Source organism: Pogoniulus pusillus, chromosome 30, assembly GCF_015220805.1.
Source record: "Pogoniulus pusillus isolate bPogPus1 chromosome 30, bPogPus1.pri, whole genome shotgun sequence".
NCBI lineage: Eukaryota > Metazoa > Chordata > Aves > Piciformes > Lybiidae > Pogoniulus > Pogoniulus pusillus.
The window spans coordinates 1,681,368-1,703,497 of record NC_087293.1 but is presented as its reverse complement, the minus strand read 5'-3'; the positions used below and the strand labels follow the sequence as shown (position 1 = coordinate 1,703,497).

Sequence of the window (22,130 nt, the reverse complement as noted above, 5' to 3'; positions counted from 1 at the left end):
GTTCTCCCTGTTAGTTACCCTCAGCCCCAAGAATGCCACTCAGACCCCCATGGGCTCTCATCCAGAGTGCTTCAGCATTTGTGCTGAGTATTCCTTCGGTTGAGTTCACTGAAAAGAAGCAGAGGCAGCAGCTCACACCATCACCTCCTTACTCCCTCAGTGTCATTTTGTGGCCCTGTTTCCCCTGAGCAAACAGCAGTTGCCTCAGAATCCCCCTCAGTAGTGGCTGGTTCTGGGAGGAGGATGGTGTGGGTGCTGTGGAGCCTGTGAGAGGAGGCTGAGCGTTTCCCTGCTGCCCACCTCAGAGACACAAGCATTGAATTGGCCACTTCTGGTTTTTCCTTCCTGCTTCTTGCTGCTGGTTTTGACTGGGATTGATCAAACTGATTTCTATTTGTGAGGATGTGCAGGGAAATGTCTTCCACAGTAGGTTCTCAGTCTTAATTAAGGACTGTCACAGTACAATGAAACGTTACTGGGAGCTGTAGCTTTTAAAATACATATTGAAACAAATCCTGTATTGAAAGTGAGTTGTCTGTGAGGCATGCAGCTCAGAGAACCATACAGTGGGCTGGCTTGGAAGGGACCCCCAGAGCTCATCCCTGCAGTCAGCAGGGACATCCTCCACTAGAGCAGCTTGCTCAGAGCCTTGGTGAGCCTGACCTTGAATTGTTCCAGGGATAGGGCATCGAATTTCTCCCTGGGCAACCTGTTGCAGTGTTCCAGCACCCTTCATGGTGCAGAACTCGTTCCTTACATCCAGTCTAAATCTCTTCTCTTGAACCATTGCCCTTGTTCTACCCCTGCAGGCCTTTGCAGACAGCCCCTCTGCAGCTCACTTCAGGTCTGCATGGGGCTCCACCCCAACTCCCAGCCCGTGGATCTTTGTTGTGGTCCTACTCAGGTCCATGTCCTTGCTGGCTTGAGGGCTGCAGAGCTGGACACTCTCCCCCTGGCCAAGTGAAGGCTGCAGTGTGCTGTGTACACGTCCAAGCGGTCAGGCACTGCAACGTCGTAAACTGATTAGGATGCATTATCTCCAAGATCCTAATTTGGGGGGAATGGTTTCCCTTCTGTTCTTCATGTTTCCTAGGAAAGTGCCCAACAGGATGGCACCACTATGAGGGCACAGCCAGCTGCTACAGGGTGTATTTAAACGGGGAGAACTACTGGGACGCCGTGCAGACATGCCAGCGGGTGAATGGCTCCCTCGCCACCTTCACTGCAGACCAGGAGCTGAGGTTTATCCTGGCACAGGAGTGGGACTTGGAGGAAAAAGCTTTTGTAAGGAAGGACCAGCGCAGGTGAGTAGGCTGGAGAGGATAAAAGTCTCCTTTCTGTGTGGTAAATGCTGGTAGTTGAGGTTGCTTTGAAAGTCTGGGGGTGAGATGAACTCCGTCTGGGTTCCTAGCCCAGGATGGACACATACTGGTGAGCTCTTTGCTCACCATCTGGAACTTCTGTTTTAATTAACATGAGCAGGCTGCAATTCAGAGTCTTTTTATCTTCAAGCACCATGCTAGCATCCTTGAACTGCAGCAGGGAAGGATTTCATAATGAATTACTGCAGCAAAGAACTCCTTGACTTTTGCAACAGAACTTTTGTTCCTGTCAAGTCTCAATGGCTCTGACAAAGACTCAAGCTTTGAGATAAGAATGAAGTTAAAAAAGCCATTCTGAGCTGCATGAACTGTGTTGTGGTGGCTTCAGACAGCTCATTCTTTTAGTTCACAACAAATACCTTTCTTCTCTTGTTTGTTTTTTTTTTTGCTCATGGATGTTTTTTTGTCAGTCTCATGAGCTGCCAGGAGTGGTTCAGTAATGGTCTGGAGAGTTAGATGGATTGATCCAGACCAGTCTGACCTAAGTTGTGTGTGTTTATGAACTATTAGACTTCTGGATGCTTTTGTGTGGGGTTTGGGGTTGAGAAGTGCTGCTGTAACAGGCTCAGAGCAGTCACTTACCACTTTTAAACACACAGAACCATCAGGTGTTTCCCTCTCTTCCTCAGCTGAAGTCTCTCTTTCTGTGATGCCAGTGTTTGAACCTGAAATGTTAAGGAAAACATACCCAGAATGGGTTGAAATCGAGTTGAAAGCCTTGGGAAGGTTCTGTGAAATGCCTTTGAATCTGTTGTCACCTTATTGGTTTGCATCTCTAGAATCTAAGTGGGTTTCTCTGTGTAGGTTCTGGGTTGGATATCAGTATGTGATCACCAATCGGAACCACTCTCTGGAAGGTCACTGGGAAGTGGCTTACAAAGGTAGGCTTCTGAAGTTGGCACTCAGGTGGGCCATGGGAAGTGTCTTGGAGTGTGAATGTGATTGCCAGCACAGTGTGACTTCTGTCAGTGATAGTGGTGGGATAGAGAATCACAGGATAGGAGTGGCAAGGGACCTTGAGAGATCAGCCAGTCCAGTCCCCTGCCAGAGCAGGATCACCTCACATCTGCAATACTGTGTCCAGTTCTGGGCCCTGAGAGAACTGCTTCAAAGAATCCAGCCCAGAGCCCCCAGACTTCTGCAGTGAACATCTCCTGTGAGGCTGGGAACAGAGCAGCCTGAGGGTTGCCCTCAGTGCTGTGCTAGAGATGTGCAGGAGGACGCAGCCAGGCTCTGCTCAGGGGTGGCCAAGGGCAGCACAAGGGGCACTGTGTGCCAGCTGGAGCAGAGGAGGTGCCAGGGGAACAGGAGGGAAAACTTTGTCCCTGTGAGGGTGCTGGAGCCTGGAGCAGGCTGCCCAGAGAGGTTATGGAGCCTACTCTGGAGCCTTTCCAAGCCCACCTGGCTGTGTTGCTGTGTGCTCTGCTTTGCTTTCTAGTATCTAGGTGGAAGAGTGTAGCAGCCCACAGAGCTCTTACTTTCCAGTGTAGAATTGAATGTCTAAGTGCTGTACTGGTTTAGGTAGTGAACAATTTCACCTGAAGAAGAACTGCAAGCATTGGAGCACTCTGAAGTCCAGTGCAGCATTTGAAACAACTAATCTGAAGTGTTTTCTGCTCACAAACAGTTTTCTGGCAGGAAAACTGCCCATTGGCTATGGATACATAATTATGAGCAGGGATTTGGGGCTGGAGAAGCAATTCCTTTGACATATGAGAAGCAGCAGAGCCCTGCAGAGCTTTCTAATGACTGTGCTTAGTTACTGTGCTGCCGTGCACAAAAATATTGATTTCTTTTGTCATTCAAGTGAAAGGAGTTGGCTGAATGAATATTCAGAGGGAATTGCTCCTCTTGTGGAGACAGGAACATTTTCTTAGCTCCTTAAAGAGCCCAGAGATGTCTTTGGACAGCAGGGGAAAGGCAGAGAGGAGGGAGACTGCCAGCTCCTTGTCACGGAGGGATTTCTGGTCTGGACAGAACCGTTGATGGGTAGGTTTCCCCTGAAGGCCCAGATAAAACCCAGTTTCAAAGGACCTTCCATTGCTCTGTGGAAGTTGACTGCAGTGCCATCTGCTGCCAGTGTTTGCGAACGGGGAGGCACCAAAGTCCTTCTGCCTGTTGGCAGCCTGATTTTACTGCATTTGGTGCTTTATATAAATGGAAGCCTTCCCAACACTGTGTTCCTTTGGGGTTTCTGTTTGCTAAAGGGATGGCTACATGGAGTGAAGCACAGAGCAGTACACAGCAGCCTTCAGTGGCCTCTGGACAAACTGAGGCTTCATCGCCTTGCAGTGTGAGGCAGGTTCTGAGTTCCTAGGCTCATAGAGTGATTTAGGTTGGAAGGGCCCTCCAGAAGTCCTCCAGTCCAACCCCACTGCAGGCAGCAGAGACATGGAATCATAGAATCAACCAGGTTGGAAGAGACCTTCAAGCTCATCCAGTCCAACGTAGCACCCAGCCCTAGCCAGTCAACCAGACCATGGCACTAAGTGCCTCATGCAGGCTCTTCCTGAACACCTCCAGGCACGGTGCCTCCACCACCTCCCTGGGCAGCCCATTCCAATGCCAATCACTCTCTGGCAACGACTTCCTCCTAACATCCAGCCTAGACTTCCCTCAGTACAACTTGAGGCTGTGTCCCCCTGTTCTATTGGTAGTTGCCTGAGAGAAGAGCCCAACCCCACCTGGCTGCAGCCTCCCTTCAGGTAGTTGTAGACAGCAATGAGGTCACCCCTGAGCCTCTTCTCCAGGCCAAACAACCCCAACTCTCTCAGCCTCTCCCCACAGGGCTTGTGCTCCAGGCCCTTCTCCAGCCCTGTTGCCCTTCTCTGGACACCTTCCAGCACCTCAACATCTCTCCTGAATTGAGGAGCCCAGAACTGGACACAGCACTCAAGGTGTGGTCTGACCAGTGCTGAGTACAGGGGAAGAATAACCTCCCTCATCCTACTGGCCACACTGTTCCTGATACAGGCCAGGATGCCATTGGCCCTCTTGGCCACCTGGGCACACTGCTACAGTACCCCCAGCTCCCTCTCTGCCTGGCTGCTCTCAGCCACTCTGTCCCCAGCCTGCAGTGCTGCCTGGGGTTGCCGTGGCCAAAGTGCAGAACCCTGCACCTGGCCCTGTCAAATCTCATCCCATTGGCCTCTGCCCACCCATCCAGCCTGTCCAGGTCCCTCTGCAGGGCTCTCCTACCTTCCAGCAGATCAGCACTGCCAAAGGCTCATGATTACTGTCTCTCAAGAATCCAGTGGCCTCATACTGAGTTGATCCATGTAATGGAGGATATCCATGGATGCCAGATGGTATTTTTTTCAAAATTAATATTGTTTATTAATTTTCACATTCAGAGCTCTCACCACCTGCCCAGTAATTTTTAATAATTAAGTTCTTCCCAACAGTCATGAAAGCATTTTGGAAAGGAATACCAGAAACTGGAACACTCAAGAAACAGCTAGCAATGGTACAAACATTAAACTCAACTGTCCTCCAGCCCAACCCCACTGCAGGCAGCAGGGCAGCAGGGACATCTTCCACCACTGCAGGTTGCTGAGAGCCTTGGTGAGCCTGACCTGGACTATCTCCAGGATGGGGCCCCTGGACAGCCTGTTGCAGTGTTCCAGCACCCTTCTGGTGTGGAACTTGTTCTTCACATCCAGTCTAAATCTCCTCTTGTCTCCTTTCAGACAACTGCTCCTTGTGCTGTTACTGCAGACCTTTGCAAACAGTCCCTCTGCAGCCTTCTTGCAGTCTCCTTCAGGTACTGGGAGGCTGCTGTTAGGTCTCCTGAGAGCCTTCTGCCCTTCAGTTCCTGGTATCTGTTTGAAAGCTGATTTAGGGTGCTGCAGCCTGGCAACTGTAGTCTGTTACTGGGGAGGTGGTAGCAGAACCTGGCTGTGTTTGAAAAAGGAACAAAATGAAGCCTGCCAGGGTTTGGAGGGGCTGTGTGAGAAGGCTCTGTAATATGTTAGCTGCAAGAGCTCTTAAAGCCAGGTGTTTAAGCACAGAGGTTCAGAAAGCAGGCTTCTGAAGACATCCAAGCAGGTCACTTATCACAGCTGATGTGTCCTGGTCTCCTACTGATGCCAGCAGCTGTGTGAATCAGTGGAATTAGCAGTGCACTAACACTGCACTGCTCTGCTGAGACCCCACCTGGAGCACTTTGTCCACTTCTGGAGCCCCTGTTACAAGAAAGATCTGGAGGTGCTGGAAGGTGTCTAGAGAAGGACCACGAGGGTGGTCAGAGGACTGGAGCTGCTCTGCTCTGGGGACAGGCTGAGAGAGTTGGGGTTGTGCAGTCTGGAGAGAAGGCTCCCAGGAGACCTTCTTATGGCCTTCCAGTATCTGAAGGGGGCCATGAGAAAGCTACTGAAGGACTTTCTAGGGTGTCAGGGAGTGATAGGACTGGGGGGAATGGATCCAAGCTAGAGGAGGGCAGATTTAGATTGGATGTTAGGAAGAAGTTCTTCAGCATGAGGGTGGTGAGAGACTGGAACAGGTTGCCCGAGGAGGTGGTGGAAGCCTCATCTTTGGATGGTTTTAAGGCCAGGCTGGATGTGGCACAGATCTGGTGTGAGATGTCCCTGCCTATGGCAGGGGGGTTGGTACTGGATGATCCTTGTGGTCCTTTCCAGCCCTGACAATTGTATGGTTCTATGATTCTAAACACTTCAGAAGCTGTAAAATGCCTTCACCAGCTCTTGCAGTGTTTGGAAGCCATCACCATGGCCTCTGAACAGTAACCTGAGCTGGGGGAGCAAAGGTTCCACCCCAGCACTGCAGCAGCAGGAGTAGCCTTGCAGCCTTGTCAGCACAGCACTGCTCTGCACTCTGGCTCAGGAGGTGGGGTGGCAGCTCTAGGTGCTGCACAGGACAGGTGGGCACAGCTTTGGAAGCTCTGAGAGGTGCTTGGAGTGCCAGCTACCCTCAACAGGTGCCCTCTCCTTCCAGCAGCCCTGAGTGTGACCACATTAGTGGTGTTCAGAGGGCAGCAGAGCCACAGGCAGGCAAACCCCGTGGGACTCTGAGAGGCAGCAGTTGTAGAGAGAGCAGAACATGACTCTGCTGCTGCAGAGTGATGAAATCAGGCAGTCCTTGGAAAGCAGCAGCCACTTCTCTCTGAGTCACCCCTTCCCCCTGGCTGTGCCTTCCCCCAGAGGAGCGCCGCTAGTGGAAGCTGAAGCCGAAGCCAGCAGCGCTGTGGCGGGGTTGGTGTGCGTGCAGCGAGTGACGTGGCAGAGCCTCTCTGAAGCTCTGCGTGCCCCACAGGCTCTTTATGCCAATGCATCTCGTTCTAGGCTCTGCAGAAGTATTTTTACCCCCCGACCCCATCTTTGGTACGGCTATGTCTGAGAATGAAAACGTTCTTTGTGCTCAGCTTCAGTGTTTCCATTTCCCTACCCTGCGGCACCACGGTTTACACAGCTGGTATGCTGAAAACTGCTATGAGAAGTCTTCATTCCTCTGCAAAAGGAGTAAGTTGGCTTCAGTTTGGTGGTAATTGTGCTCTGTGTTTAAATAGCAACACTAAAAACCTGGGGAAATTTGGTTAATCCTCCTTTCTGCCTTCTGCAGGGGAAGGAAAAAGGGAGGGGAAGTTCAACTTCTGCTTGCTTTAACTAGGGAGAAGCATCTCCATGTATGATTATCACCCACCACTGAAATGCTCTTGCTGAGCAGCTCTATCAGCCCCAAAATACACTTGAAAAAAGAGGTTTAAAAAGAGCCTTGTTAGTAAATATCACTCTTACTTTCACATGAAGTCCCTAAACTGACACCTCAGAATCACTCAGGTTCTACTGATTTTTTCCCAGCCAGTTAGAACTAGGAGGGGGGAAAAGGCAAAGTGGAGCTACTTACTTGAAGTGGGGAAAAAAAGAGCTTTCATCCTGCATCTTGCACCTCTCTGCTCCAAGAGGCTTTTTGCCAACAGGTGTTGGCAGTATTTTTAGATGGTCTTTAAGAAACCTGATGCAGACAGAGGAAAGCTGTTGAACTTTTGCTGCAGCCTTCAAAGCTTTTCTAGCTGCTCTTCCTTCAAAGCAGGGGGGAAAGCTTTACAGCCTAGCAAGGGAAGGAAATGCAGCCCTTCCTTGCCTGGTTTTGCACCTGAAATACTCAAAACTGAGAAGACATCACATTGCTTTGTCTACCTTGAGGTGGAATCTGGTGCTGAAGGGCATATTTAGCCAGAAGATGCCTTTGTGATCATCTTTCCAGGATGATGTTGTACAGGAGGAGACAGCTTTGCCAAGGTGTGAAGCCAGAGGGTGGTGGTATCGGATGTGTAAGTTGAGTGAAAGAGTCCTGTCTCCAAGCTCAGGTGTTGGGGTGCCAGAAAAACCTTGAGAAGACCTTGGCAAATGGAGACAAGTACAGTGGGGGCAGTAAGGTGATGTGGGCCAAGTGCCTGTCCCCTGTGGTGAGGCAGTGGGAATGGGATTCCTTCAGCCTGGAGAAGGGAAGGCTTCCAGGGACGCTGGCAGCAGCCTCTCAGTGCTTGCAAAGGGGTTAAGGAGACTGAGGCAAGCTCTTTGCAGTGGTGCATGGCAGGACTCAAAGGACGTGGAGTTGAGACAGGAAAACTGCCAGGGAAAACTGTTTAATCCTGAAGGCAGTCAGGAGTGCAGCAACCTCCCAGGGAGGCTGTACAGCCTCTATCCCTGGAGGCTCTTATGACCAGAGTAGGTAGCCCCCTGAGCAGCCTGCTGGGACGCCGTAGCTGACCTTGCTTTCAGCAAGAGTTGAGCTGGAGACCTGCACAGGTCTCTTCCAGTCTGCATTTCCCTGTGGACTTGTGCCTAGGGTGGAGGAGACAGGCCACCCTCCCTGAGCAGCTGCTGCAGCCAGCAGGTCCCAGTGCTGCCTGTGGTTCCTCTCTGGGTTTGGTGCCTGCCTTCAGGGCAGTGGGAGGAAAAGACAGGAGGCAGAGGGCAGCTCAACTTTGTCGCTGGGCAGGGGGCGAGATGCAGGCAGGGCAGTGGAATGGCTGCTGTTGGGCTTCCTTTTTCAGGCCTGACTTGCTGAGAGTGGCCTTCAGGTTTGCTCTAGAGAAGACCCAGCTTTTCCTAAGCTTCAGGAGAGAGGGAGGGAGCTGCAGCAGGCACTGACAGTGAAGCTTAACCTTCTCAGCCGAATTGCTTTCCCAAAAGGTGTCAATTCCATTAAGTACTTCAAACTCACTTGGTCAATTCTGAGCAGTAAATCATCCTTGCCTGCCTCCAGACTATCCATTATCTTCACCACTCCTTGGAGATCCCTTGTCAGAGTTGCTTTCAAGTGAAGGTGTGACTTGTAAACATAAGCAGGTCACCGGTTTCAAATCACTTAGCGCAGCAGAACAAAGTGGGCTCCTGCCTGCTGGGGTATTGATGTCTGTTTCTCTTCCAGGCCAGACTTGTGTTGATATCAAAGACAACATCGTGGATGAAGGCTACTACTTCACCCCAAAAGGGAATGATCCCTGTTTGAGCTGCACCTGTCACAACGGTGAGCCCGAAATGTGTGTGGCTGCCTTGTGCGAGCGGCCCCAGGGCTGCCAACAGTACCGCAAAGACCCGAAGGAGTGCTGCAAGTTCACCTGCTTGGACCCAGGTGAGAGTTTGGCTGCTGCAGTCTGGGCCAGAAAAATGAGTCCAGTGCCTCACTTGGTTGGCTTTGGGTATAGCTGTTGGAAATACTGAATCCTTTTTGGTGCCTCCACGCTGCTGGGGTCAAGCCTCCCCAGCGAGGAAAGATCTGAAATGAAACTTTGTGGAACTGTTGGAGTGGGTCCAGAGGGGGCCACAAAGAGGGTCCAAGGGCTGGAGCAGCTCTGCTGTGGGGATAGGCTGAGGGTGTTCAGCCTGGGGAAGAGAAGACTGGGGCAACGTTGGAGCTGCCTTCAAATACCAGAAGAGAGGAGGCTGCAGAGGAACTTTTCCTAAGGGTGTCTGGAGATAGGACAAGGGGGAATGGTTAGAGCTGAGGGAGAGCTGGGTTAGACTGGAGCTTGGGAAGAAGTTCCTCAGTGTGAAGGTAATGGGACTCTGGAACAGCCCAGGAAGGTTGTGGCTGCCTCCTGCCTGGAGGTGTTGAAGGCCAGGTTGGATGAGGCCTTGAGCAGCTGAGTCTGGCTGAGAGGTGTCCCTGCCAGTGGGAGGGAGATTGGAGTAGATGATCTCTGAGGTTCCTCCCAACCTGAGGCACGCTGTGATTTTCCAGTCCTTACTGCTGCTTGTACAGCAGCCTGGTTTCTGGGGAGGTTGGCACTGCTGTGGATTTTCAGTAGTCTTTCGTGGTTCCTTCATCAGGTTTAGTTGTGAGAAGAAATGGCTTTTTCCTTGAGCACTGAGTAAGCCTCCTCTCCTGGACATGAGCATTTCAGTGGTGGGAAGTTTGCATGCAAGGACCACAGAGAGAGCAGAGTTTCTAGACCTAGATGAAGACTAGACTGGACTGGGATGCCAAATCCACCCAGCAAGGCTGCTTGGTGGATTTGGCATCTCAGAGCAGCTTCTTGTTTTGGATCAGTACAGTCTTGGGTTGATTGTGACACTTATCAGTCACCATTTGGAGATGTAGGTCTGAGAGGATTCTCCTGCAAAGAGGCCTGTGAAAAGAAATGTATCTGGCTTGGAATTCCCTGTGAGGAGTCAAGTACTGGAGCAGGTCACTTGGGGAGCCTTCATCTGTGGGGAAACTCAGCTGATTGGACTCTGTCCTGGGCAACCTGATGTAGCTGATGCTCCCTGAGCAGGGGCTGGTCTAGATCACTTCAGGACATCCCTTCCAAACAGAGCCATTCTGTGGTACTCTGATTTCCTGCTATTTTAAAAGAACCTAATCTTAGCTGAGTCCACTGCGAAGCTACTGCTGTGAGCTCCTGTGGACAGCTCTTCCCGTCAGAAGCTGCTGCTTCAGCCTGTGACCAAAAAGGGGAGGAGGAGTGCTTGTTGGCCTGCAAATTTTCAGTCTCATTTGTCTCATTTGCAGTCTCAATTTGTCTGCAGAAGGCTTCTCCCTGCTGTCATTCCTGTTCTGAGGGTTAAGCTTAACAGATGTGTTGGTCAGCGAAGGAGCAGGGCAGAAGCAGGAATCTTCCTCCCACTCCTAAGACTTTGGCTTCCCTTTTTTTATCTTCAGGAGGAGTGTCAGCAAAGCATCATCCAGCAGACAGGATAAGATGGCCTGGGATAACCTCATGTCGTGTTCTTTAATCCTTGCTTATTGCTGGATTTGCTATTTCATGAATACTGATTTGAAGAGTGTCTTTTGCCACAGCCTTTCTGATCCTTAAGTTCCTCTTTCTGTCCTGATGCTAAAGAAGACTTTCATTAGACTCTTGCCTGAAGTGGTCTGTTTTTTTTTAGTCACTTCATCTCTGAGAGAAGACTCATCAGGCAGTTGACAAACTCCCTTCCTAATGAAGTTACTTCAGCTAGTGGTAAATGCTGGGCTGTTTGAAGGGAAGCATCTCAGTGTCCCTGCTGGGTGTTTCTAAATGGCCGTTCCAGATGACAGAATTAATGCCCTGCTTGCTTCCATCAGCATGCATTTATCTTTGTCCAGTTCTTACACATAGCTCCGTGGCAAAAGAGAAAGAAAACAGTTTGCTAATCAACAGGGAGTAAATTAATCACCCAAGGAGAGACCAGGGGGAGATAAATCCTCCTGTTGGGCTGGCAGGTAATCAGCTCCTGCAGCGTGAGTGGGTGAGCAGTGATTACAAGTGCATAACGAATATTACTCGAGGACTTGGGGGGGGTAGGAGTAAGCTGAGCAATCACAGCTATACTGCCTTGAAATATGCTTCTCCACATTGAGCTGAAGATGAATAGCAGAGGAAGATCTTTCATGTGCTAATACTGAAGCTGAGGCAGTCTGTCTAGAGCCATTCCACGGAGGTGGCAGGAAATGACTGCTGCGTGGCTCCTGTTTGGCCAGACCCACAGCTCTGACCTGTGACAAGGAACAGAAAGAAAACACTCTGAGAGAGCTGATGGGCACAGGAGCTTCTCTGGTGTCTAAACTGGTGCAGCTGCAGGCTGTCACTACTGCACTGAGTGTAAAACGCCTGCACAGATGGGCAGAGTCCAAGGGGATGATGTTCAATAGCTCCAAGTGCAGGGTGCTGCACTTTGGCCACAGCAACCCCATGCAGAGATACAGGCTGGGGTCGGAGTGGCTGAGAGCAGCCAGACAGAGAGGGATCTGGGGGTGCTGATTGATACCCACCTGAACATGAGCCAGCAGTGTGCCCAGGTGGCCAAGAGAGCCAGTGGCATCCTGGCCTGCATCAGGAATGGTGTGGTCAGCAGGAGCAGGGAGGTCATTCTGCCCCTGTACTCTGCACTGGTTAGACCTCACCTTGAGTGCTGTGTTCAGTTCTGGGCCCCCCAGTTTAGGAGGGACATTGAGATGCTTCAGTGTGTCCAGAGAAGGGCAACGAGGCTGGGGAGAGGCCTTGAGCACAGCCCTACGAGGAGAGGCTGAGGGAGCTGGGATTGGTTAGCCTGGAGAAGAGGAGGCTCAGGGGAGACCTTATTGCTGTCTGCAACTACCTGAGGGGTGGTTGTGGCCAGGAGGAGGTTGCTCTCTTCTCTCAGGTGGCCAGCACCAGAACAAGAGGACACAGCCTCAGGCTGTGCCAGGGGAGATTTAGGCTGGAGGTGAGGAGAAAGTTCTTCCCTGAGAGAGTCATTGGACACTGGAATGGGCTGCCCGGGGAGGTGGTGGAGTCGCCGTCCCTGGAGCTGTTCAAGGCAGGATTGGACGTGGCACTTGGTGCCATGGTCTGGCCTTGAGCTCTGTGCTAAAGGGTTGGACTTGATGGTCTGTGAGGTCTCTTCCAGCCTTGGTGAAACTGTGATACTGTGACACTGTGAAAACAGCCTTGCTGAAGTAGTCTCTGTTCCTGTGGGTTGCAAGTCTCTGATGACTTATTTTGCTCTGGCCAAGCTGGGTCTTCCTCCTCTTGTTTGTTCATTTAGTTCCCCATGGCACAGCAATGTGCCCTTGTGGCCAAGGAGGCCAAGAGGATCCTGGGGTGCATTAGAATGAGTGTGTCCAGCAGATCAAGGGAGGTTCTCCTCCCCCTCTACTCTGTCCTGGTGAGACCTTATCTTGAGTCCTGTGTTCAGTTTTGGGCTCCCCAGTTGGAAAGGGACAGGGATCTGCTGGAGAGGGCCCAGCAGAGGGCTAGGAGGATGATGAGGGGACAGGAGGGCATGGCTGATGAGGAGAGGCTGAGGTACCTGGGGCTGCTCAGTCTGGAGAAGAGAAGACTGAGAGGGGATTGGATAAATGTTTATAAGTATCTGAGGGCTGCCAGGAGTTGGGGGGACAGGCTCTGCTCACTGCTCCCTGGGATAGGACAAGGAGCAATGGGTGTAAGTTGCAGCAAAAGAGGTTCAGCCTCAACACCAGGGGGAATTTCTTTACTGGAAGGGTCCCAGAGCCTGGCACAGGCTTCCCAGAGAGGTTGTGGAGTCTCCTTCTCTGGAGCCTTTCAAGGCCTGTCTGGATGTGTTCCTCTGTGCTCTGTGTTAGGTAGCATTGTCCTGATCTGGCAGGGGGGTTGGACTGGATGAGCTCCTTGGGTCCCTTCCAGCCCCTAACATCCTGTGATTCTATGACTTCACTTGACAGTAGTTCATGCAGTGATACCCAGTGGTGGGATGAGAGCCAGTGGACCTAAACTTCGTCACAGGAAATTCTGCCTCAAGATGGGTAGAAAATTCTTTACTGTGAGGGTGCTGGAGCCCTGGAACAGGCTGCTCAGAGAGATTGTGGAGTCTCCTTCTCTGGAGATCTTCAAAACCCACCTGGACATGTTCCTGTGTGGCCTGCCCTAAGTGATCCTGCTTGCAGGGGTTTGGACTGGATGATCTGTAAAGGTCTCTTCCAACCCGTACCCTCCCACAGTTCTATCATCCAGCCAAGCAGGTTGAACATTAGGAGCCCTCACAGGCTGAGAGGCCCAAGATGCCCCAGAAGGTCTGAGAGTTGCAGTTGTAGCTGTTGTGTGTGGAACAGGCTGCCCAGGGAGGTTGTGGCTGCTCCCTCCCTGGAGGTGTTCAAGGCCAGGTTGGATGAGTCCTTGAGCGACCTGTTCCAGTGGGAGGTGTCCCTGCCTATGGCAGGGGATTGGAACTGGCTGAGCTTTGAGGTCCCTTCCAGCCTAAACCATTCTGTGGTTCTAAGTCAGGCTTTCTGCCTACAGGATTGCCTCGAGCTTGCCCATGTGTGTATTTTACTGCAGTCACTTTGCTTAGGGCACTGCTTAGCACTGATTTCTGATGTTCTTCAAGTTAGCATTGCCAGAACGTGGAGGAGGAGCGAGGGCAGGTCTGTGGTGCTCAGCAGGGTGTGCTGGGTGGTAGGTGTGCACTGCTTTAAGCTCTGACAGTAAGAGCTGGCACAGAGGCTTTTATGCCACACAGCCAGATGTGAGAGCCTGCTGGGTCTGAGCTGTGTGCCCTCTGCACTGTAAATATATTTCTTGTTGCCAAGAACCACTGAGGCTGGAAAAGACCTCTGAGATCATCAAGGCCAGCCTATAATCTAGCACCACCACATCAGCCAAACCATGCCACCAAGTGCCACATCCAATCTTCTCTTAAAGACTTCCAGAGATGGTGACTCCACCACCTCCCTGGGCAGTCCATTCCAGTGCCTCATCACCTTTCCATGTGGAAGTGCTTCCTAATGTCCAACCTAAACCTCCCCTGGTGCAGCTTCAGGCCATGCCCTCTTGTCCTGTCACCAGTTGCCTGGGAGAGTGTTACCTAACAAATACCAGGCTGGTAGCCCTGTGCTTTAGTGATGGTGGAGTTTTCTGTTGCCAGTCAGCACTTCACAGGTTTTGTGAGGCTTGCAGATGATTTTTGTAGGGAAGCTTGGGTGGAACTTTAGTATCATCATAGTAGTATCATAGTATCATCAGGGTTGGAAGAGACCTCACAGATCATCAAGTCCAACCCTTTAGCACAGAGCTCAAGGCCAGACCATGGCACCAAGTGCCACGTCCAATCCTGCCTTGAACAGCCCCAGGGACAGCGACTCCACCACCTCCCCGGGCAGCCCATTCCAGTGCCCAATGACTCTCTCAGGGAAGAACTTTCTCCTCACCTCCAGCCCAAATCTCCCCTGGCGCAGCCTGAGGCTGTGTCCTCTGCTGGTAGGAAAGGTATTGAGAGAGCTGCTGGCCCCTGTGCCCCAGCAGCAAAAAGAGATGGCTGGGATCTGTCTCTGAGAAGTGCAGTGGCTGGGGTGAGGCTTTCCCAGAATCATGGAATGGTTTGGGTTGGAAGAGACCTCCAAAGGTCATTCCTGCCTGGTGATGCTTGTGTCCTGCCAGGCCGTGCAGCTGCTTCATCTCTTTCCTGGCCACCCCTGAGCTGGGTGGATTTCCTCTTCGGAGCTCTGTGATGGGGAATTGGTGCCAGCAAGACAGGTTTAGGTCATTTTTCTTTCTGTTCATGCTCCTTAAGTACAACCAAGCATGGTTAGCTGAACCAGAGGAAGTGAGCACCACTCGTGCCTGGCACTGGTAGGGCAGCTCTAGCTTGCTCCAGCAGCTTTCCAAGCCTGGATGTGGTTAGTAATGGAAAGGAGCTCTGAGAGCCCTGAGCTCCTGGCTCTGTTTCATGTTCTGCCACTTGCTTTCCACGTCATTCTAAGCAGTGCTCTAATTCCCCTTCACCTTAATCTCTGCAGGTAAGACAGTAAAGTGATTAACATTTCAGTTCACCTTTGGAAGGTATTTTTAGTCCCTGTCCCCTAATGGTGCTAACCAATGCCGTAGGGAACTGAGCTCACATTTTGGTGCTGATGACCATGGTTAGAGATTCTGGCAGTTGGAAATGTAAAAATGAAGGTGTCCAAAAGTCTTGAGAAGTGATGTGTGGAGATTTCTCAAACCTTTGCCACAGCTTGCAGGCCTGTGCAGTACCACATCAGCAGCTGTGCCAGGGAGCGAAGGGATGTGCAGAGTGCCATTAACCTCTCCTTTTCCCCCGCTCCTTTGCAGAGCTCTAAACCTTCACTATTTTGTCCTTTCTTTTTTGCTGGGGTATTTTTGGAAACCTTTGGATGACCTTGCAGTAGATACCTGACAGATCACCTGAGGAGCCCTGATTTTCTTGCGCCGTGGCGTCTGGAGCGGCGTTAAAGCAGTGCATCCCCACTCTGCAGCGCAGCTAACTGGCTGCTCTTCTCTGTGTTCTGCAACAGATGGCAACAGCTTGTTTGACTCCATGGCTGGTGGAATGCGACTGATTGTGAGCTGCATTTCCTCCTTCCTCATCCTCTCCCTCCTGCTCTTCATGGTGCACAGGCTGCGGCAGCGGCGCAGGGAGCGCATAGAGTCTTTGATCGGAGCCAACCGTGAGTAGCCTGCGTCTGTGAGGGGACCTGATCTGGGCAGTGTCTGTGCTTCGGGACACAGAGAGCAGGAGGAGCACAGATCTGAGGCTGTGCTTCCTGTACCCAGGTGCAGCTTTGTGGTGCCTGGTTGAACTGGTCAGGATTTGGACAGGTTCTGGTTCTCTGAACTACTCCACATTGAAAGAGAAACCCTCCAGAGTCACAGATTGCATTGGGTTGGAAGGGACCCTCCAAGGGCATCTTGTCCCAACCCCCTGCACTCAGAAGGGACACCTCCAGCCAGAGCAGGCTGCACAGGGGCACAGCAAGGCTGAACTTGAACTCCAGAGACAGGGCCTCGAGCACATCCCTGGGCAGCCTGTGCCAGTATTTCACCACTCTCCTTGTGGAGAGCTTCCTCCTGATGTCCAACCTAAATGCTCCTCTTCCAAACCATTGCCCTCGGCCTATCCCCACAGGCCCTTCTGGGCAGTGCCTCCTCAGCCTGCCTGCAGCTCCCTTTCACATATTGAGCTGCAGCTGCAAGGTCTCCCTGGAGCCTTCTCTTCTGCAGGCTGAGCAGCCCCAGCTCTCCCAGCCTGTCTGTGTAGGAGAGGTGCTCCAGCCTCTGATCCTTTTTGTGGTCCCCTCACGTCAGCACTTAGCCTGTGCCTCGTGTGTGTTGTTGCCAGATTGGCCTACACGAGGGTGAGAAGTGTCCTGGTCTTGCTCCCCTGTGCCTCTGTGTGTGTGTCTTGACAGGTTCTTCAAACTGGAGCTTTTTTAGCCAGTAATGGAAAAATACCTTTGATGTGTGAATGCTCTCCTTAGCTCCAGGAGGTCAGGCTCAGATTTAGAAGTGCTGCAGGACAAAGAGGCAGGGAACAGGTGGGCCTGGGTGTCATTGTGTGACTGCAGGGAGCTGACTGCTATAGGTGACGTAGACTTCTTGAGGTCTTCAGGAGATGTGAGTGCCTTGGGTGTGAGAAGGGAGGAAAGGTGTTGAGACCTGCCACAAGCTGCCAAAGCAAGCGCGGGATGGGCTCACTGAGCCGCTCCTCTCCTCCCTGCAACCAGTGCACCACTTCAACCTGGGCCGCAGGATGCCTGCCTTCGACTACGGCCCCGACGGCTTTGGCACTGGCCTTACCCCGCTGCATCTCTCCGACGATGGGGAGGGTGGAGCCTTCCACTTCCATGACCCCCCCCCGCCCTACACCGCCTACAAGTACCCAGACATTCAGCACCCGGACGACCCCCCCCCCTCCCTACGAGGCTTCTGTCAACCCTGACAGCATCCTCTGCTCCACACCAGGTAAGCTGCTCTCTGCTTCTTCCCTCCCTGCATCCTGCTCTCTGCTCCCCCCCTCTCTCCCTCCTTCTCTCCCACTCTGCTCCCTCCCTCCCACTCTCTGCTCCCTCCCTCCCACTCTCTGCTCCCTCCCTCCCACTCTCTGCTCCCTCCCTCCCACTCTCTGCTCCCCCCCTCCCACTCTCTGCTCTCTCCCTCCCTCCCTCCCGCTTTCTGCTCCCTGCCTCCCCCTCCCTACCTCTCTCCCTCCCTCCCTCCTGCTTTCTGCTCCCTGCCTCCCCCTCCCTACCTCTCTCCCTCCTTCTCTCCCACTCTCTGCTCTCTCCCTCCCTCTTTCCCTCCTGCTCTCTGCTCCCTCCCTCCCTCCGCTCCCTCCCTCCGCTCCCTCCCTCCGCTCCCTCCCTCCGCTCCCTCCCTCCCTCTGCTCCCTCCCTCCCTCTGCTCCCTCCCTCCCTCTGCTCCCTCCCTCCCTCTGCTCCCTCCCTCTGCTTCCTCTCTCCCTCTGCTCCCTCCCTCCTTCTGCTCCCTCCTGCCCTCTGCTCCCTCCCTCCTGCTCTCTGCCCCCTCCTGCTCTCTGCTCTCTCCCTCTGCCCCCTCCTTCCCTCCCACCCTCTGCCCCCTCCCTTTCATTTTGGCTGGGGTGTAGATGTATTTACTATTTTTTTAACCTTCAGTCGTGTTCCAGTGACTGTGATGGGAAAACAGGAGATGGTATCATGAAATTGTTGTTTCTGTGATGCAAGAGGCCTGTGTTGAAATGTGCCATTAAGCTTGGGTTATCTCAAAGGGTCTTTGCATCCCCTAAATTCTAAGTGCATGCCCCAGGCAGTTTGGCTCTTGGCTGGCTTGCCTGGTTACCTCATTCCCACCACGCTGCCACCTTTCGTGGTCTGTCACAGATAGATCTATGCAGGTTGGTATTAAAAAGCAGAAAGAATGTCAAGCACAGAGATTTGATTTGCCTTTTGAGTAAAACACACCCAGCATCTTCTCTCCCCACCCACACCCCCCAAAATGTGACCAAAAATACCACTTTCTAATGATTCACCCAGTGCTGTTCAGCTTTGCAGCTGTGATGTTCACACACTGTAGAAACTGTTCCCATTTGGGGGGTCGATAGCAGCAGCTCTCACAAGAGAAGGGAGCCTGATTAGTGCAAGGATCTGATTTAGAGAGCAGAGGTTTATTTTTGCTACATCATTTTCCTCTTTTGTGGTCTCATCTCTGCATTAATGCAAAAGGAAAAAGAAAAACTCAGGCCTTCCAGAAATACAGAGAGTAAATCTGTTGAGGAATGTGGGATACTCTGCTTCGTGTTCTGGCGCCTCTGCCCCTGGGTGGAGCAGAGGAAATGGTTCCAAGCTGAAGCTCAGGAACTATTTCTGCCCTGGAAGAGTTCTCAAACCTTGGAACAGGCTGTCCAGGGCAGTGCTGCAGTCCCCATGCTGGGAGAGGGTTTAAGCAGCCTGTGGAGCTGGTGCTGAGTGCCAGGGTTTGGTGCTGCTGGGTTGGAGGTTGGACTTGGATGACCTCGAAGGCCTCTTCTGTGGTTCTGACTGTGTGGTTCTGCTTGGGTCTTGTCCTCTGTAGACGGAGTCCTCTCTCAGGCTGTGCAAAGCAGTCCTCCATCACTAGGAAACTGTGACGTGTCCCCACAGCTGACAGAGGGTTCACTTCCTCCCTCAGTTGGTCCTTCCCCAGTGGAGCTGGAAGACTCTGTTGACAGCAGCACCTTTCTTGTCCCTCCCGACACGCCGCTGAACGAGACCGCGCCGGCAGAAACTCTCTCGGGCAGCCGCCACAGCCACTGCTCTCTCAATACCATCGTCTAAAGGAGTGACCAAGCCCTCACTGCTCAGAAAGTTTTAGCAGCTGTTTGCACAGACAAACACTAACCCTTGGCTGGAACTTCAGGTGGAATCTCCACTTTGTCCTTTCCTTTTTGGTCCTAGGTTAGCGTCGTGCCTCACGGTTTCAGCTGTCCTTACTCGTTCACTAATGGGTTCGTCCTGTAAATACGGACTTGGATAACTGCTCTCTTCTCCCGTGGGCTGTGGAGAAGAGGGCAGAGAGTTCCTTTGACTTCTGAGGAGGTGAAAAGTATGGGTAGTTTTATTTTTAATGGGTTGGGTATTTTTTTTTCTTAACCTGAGAGGAAACAAAATCTGCGTCAGAGAAAAAGCTGCTTGGATCGGGCTGGCCGCGGCTGGAGAAGGAGCCTGGGGGGCACTCCCCAGTCAGTCCACTGCTGTCTCTCTTGCTTCAGTGCTACACTTGGAAAAGGCAGAGAAGATGGAACTGCACGGCTGGGGGGAGGGCTGGGGGCCTGTGCTGCAGAGTGGGAACACTGAGGAGCTAAAAGCCATGCCAGCAGGCAGGGCTCGCCCAGCACCTTGCCATTGGCCGCGCTCTGCGGGGACGCTGCGGGGACTGGAAGCCGAAGGAGCTACGCAGCGGGAGACAAGGGGCTGATGGAGCAGGAGGATTTGCAGTTACTTCTTGTTGGTAGCTGCACAATCTCTTCTTGTTGGGTAAACTTCTGGCCCATAAGGAAATCTCTGTAATGTTTGTGTCCCTTCAGTAGGAGCCTCCTTTGTTAGGCCACGCTTGAGGGAAGAGCTGGGGAGCTTCGGTGACTCGGCTGTGGGAGCCTATGTTTGCTGCAGTCCCCTGAGGAGGAGCGAGGTGTTCCTCACTGCAGTGAGCAGTTCCACAGTGCTGGCCTGGAGAGCAGAGCATGGCTCTGGCTTTTCCTAGTGCATGCTATGTTTAGCATGTGAGTGTGTTCCCTGCCGCCACTGCACTTCCCCACAGTTCCTCCAGCACTCCTGTGAAGCCTCATCCACGAGCACTACACCTGGCGGTTAACTGGACACTTCTTATCCAAGCCCTCTGATCCTAGGGACTCCTCCTGTGCCCCCAGAGCGTTTCTCCCAGCTCCCAGGTGGTGACATCAATAAAGCAGTTTGCTTCACTCCGAGCTGGCATTGGAAGGTTCCCCCTCGGGCTGAACTGCAGGTGGTTTTCACGTGGCAGAGAGACGCATTCGCTCCTCGCACTGCTGATCTGGATCTCTACAGGTGACTTGGAATTTCAGTTTGGATTTTGGTGTGCAAACAATTTACCCTCCTGCCCCACGTCCTCCCCCCGTTTCTGCTTCCTCTGCACTTACTGTAGCAGTCAGCAGATGAGATGAATCCTAAGGAGTTTGTACCCAATGCCCCCTGTGAGTGTTCTTCTCTTACCTTATGAAGGGTGTGAGCCTAGAGGGACCCGAAGCAGGCACTGCACGGGGGGGTGTTTGTGATCTATTTTTCTAGTCAAGTCCTACTTGTATGACAAATCCAAACTCACTCTGGTGGCTTCCCAGTGCAGCTGACTCTTTCCCCGTTGAATATGCTGCTACTTTCTCTTCTGTGTCTTGCCTGTAGGCTTATACTGTACGTGGGGAATGGTCTTGACAGTTCAGCTCCTTTTTGCACACAGACCGTGGGCTTCGTTCCTGAGCTCCGATCTGGTGTCTTGACATTCAGACCCTTGCAAACAATCAGCCTGAATCGCGGCTCTGGGGTGTGCTGCTGGCTCAGCAGAGGGAGGGGGGCGCCGTTAGGAAGCCTCTCCACCGGCAGCCGGCCCACCGCTGCTGTGGCTCCGGCGGGATGAGAGGAGCAGTTCTCTGCCCTGGGGCATCTCTTAACCCTCTCCGCCTGTAAGCTCAAGCTCTGGTGTCAGGGGTGGATGGGCAGCAGCCGCCAGCGCCGTGCCTGCAGGTGGCTGAGCCTGTCTGCAGCGCAGCGGGGGCAGGTCCTGTGCGCTGCTGAGCGCAGCCATGCGGAGGGGCCGCTGCGTGCGCTGAGCTCTCCTTCGTTCCCGAGGTGTGAATGTGTGTGGGGGTGGTGTAGACATACCGTAGGCGGTAACCCTTGTGCTGTGTCCAGCCGGGTGAAGCTGAGCGCTGGGGTGTGCACCAGGCTCCTAGGGTTAGTACTCCGTGGCAGGGCAGGCTGCTCAGGCTGCACTGCAGTAGGTTGCAAAGTCTGTGCCGGGGCTGAGCAGTAGTTGGGTAGCTGTGCAGAGCAGAAAGCTTCTGAAGCCAGGTGCAACATCTGTAGCATCCTAGGGCAATAAGTAGAGGCCTTTGGGCTTGGTTTTAGTCTCTGAAGCTGGTTTGTGGCTGAGGTGAACAGATGACCTTACCTCACACTTGCCCTGACGCCGGGGGAACCCCCTGGGTGCTTTCCTGGGTCCCTTTGGGTTCCGTGGTGAAGCTCCCCTGGACGTCAGCTCCGTTCCAGCTGGCAGCTCGCTGCTGGCTCCTGGCTGTAGCTGCTCCAGGCGGAGGTTCTCGGTAGGAGCCTCGCTGTGATGGATTTTTCTCCCCTGTTACTTCTGAGCCTTTCTCACTTGTATCTTGGCCCAGAGGCTGTTAGTTGCTCTCCTTTCCCCTATCCTCCTTCTTCTTAACTGTAAGCAAGGGAAGCTTTGCCTTGAACAGAGCAGCTCACCAAGTGCAGCTCCCTTACCTCTCGGTGAGCTCCTAATTTGGCAATAAAGTTGTTCTTTCCCCCCCCCTTTTTTTAATGTAGCTTTTTCACACTGAGTACTCTCTCTTGAGGTAAGAACCTTTGCAGCAGAGACTGTCACAACTACTCAGACTTCTGGACCAAGTGGGGAAGAGCTGCTTGCTTGCCAGCAGCTGACTCCTCAGCCAACCTGCCTTGCCCTTGGCGAGGTGGCTGCCAAGCAGTGTGTCCTGAGCACCAATTCCCAAGGGTTGATGCTGGCCTGAGGCAGAGCTTTTCATTCTCACCTCCAGTAAATTGATTGAGATTTGTGCATTGATTTATTTTTCTTCCCCACCACTGTTCACTTGTGGATGTTTTTCTTAACTCCTGCTGCATCCCAGCTGTCCCTCTGGGCCCAGTGGGGGTGGTGGCATTGTTACCACAGCACTCCTAGCAGCATGCTGAGCAGAGAGAGCTCTTCTCTTGGCTTGGCTTTGCCTGCAGTTGTTGCAGAGCTGCAGCACTTGGTTCTGTGCAGGGCCTGCATCTCCTGCTGTGGCCTCAGGCAAAGCCTCTCCTCTG

General features: G+C 52.7%; 1 protein-coding gene across 1 annotated transcript in view; it reads left to right on the top strand.

Annotated features, from left to right (window-relative positions):
* DGCR2 (DiGeorge syndrome critical region gene 2) overlaps window positions 1-21,876 on the top strand; it is a 72,700-nt gene extending 50,824 nt beyond the window's left edge. The window contains 8 exon segments of the mRNA XM_064168236.1: window positions 1,094-1,304; window positions 2,187-2,263; window positions 6,683-6,859; window positions 8,775-8,978; window positions 15,600-15,752; window positions 16,809-16,987; window positions 16,989-17,046; window positions 18,634-21,876. Of these exon segments, the coding sequence (XP_064024306.1) occupies window positions 1,094-1,304; window positions 2,187-2,263; window positions 6,683-6,859; window positions 8,775-8,978; window positions 15,600-15,752; window positions 16,809-16,987; window positions 16,989-17,046; window positions 18,634-18,875 (1,301 nt within the window). The 3' untranslated portion in view covers window positions 18,876-21,876.
* The last annotated feature ends 254 nt before the right edge of the window (window positions 21,877-22,130 follow it).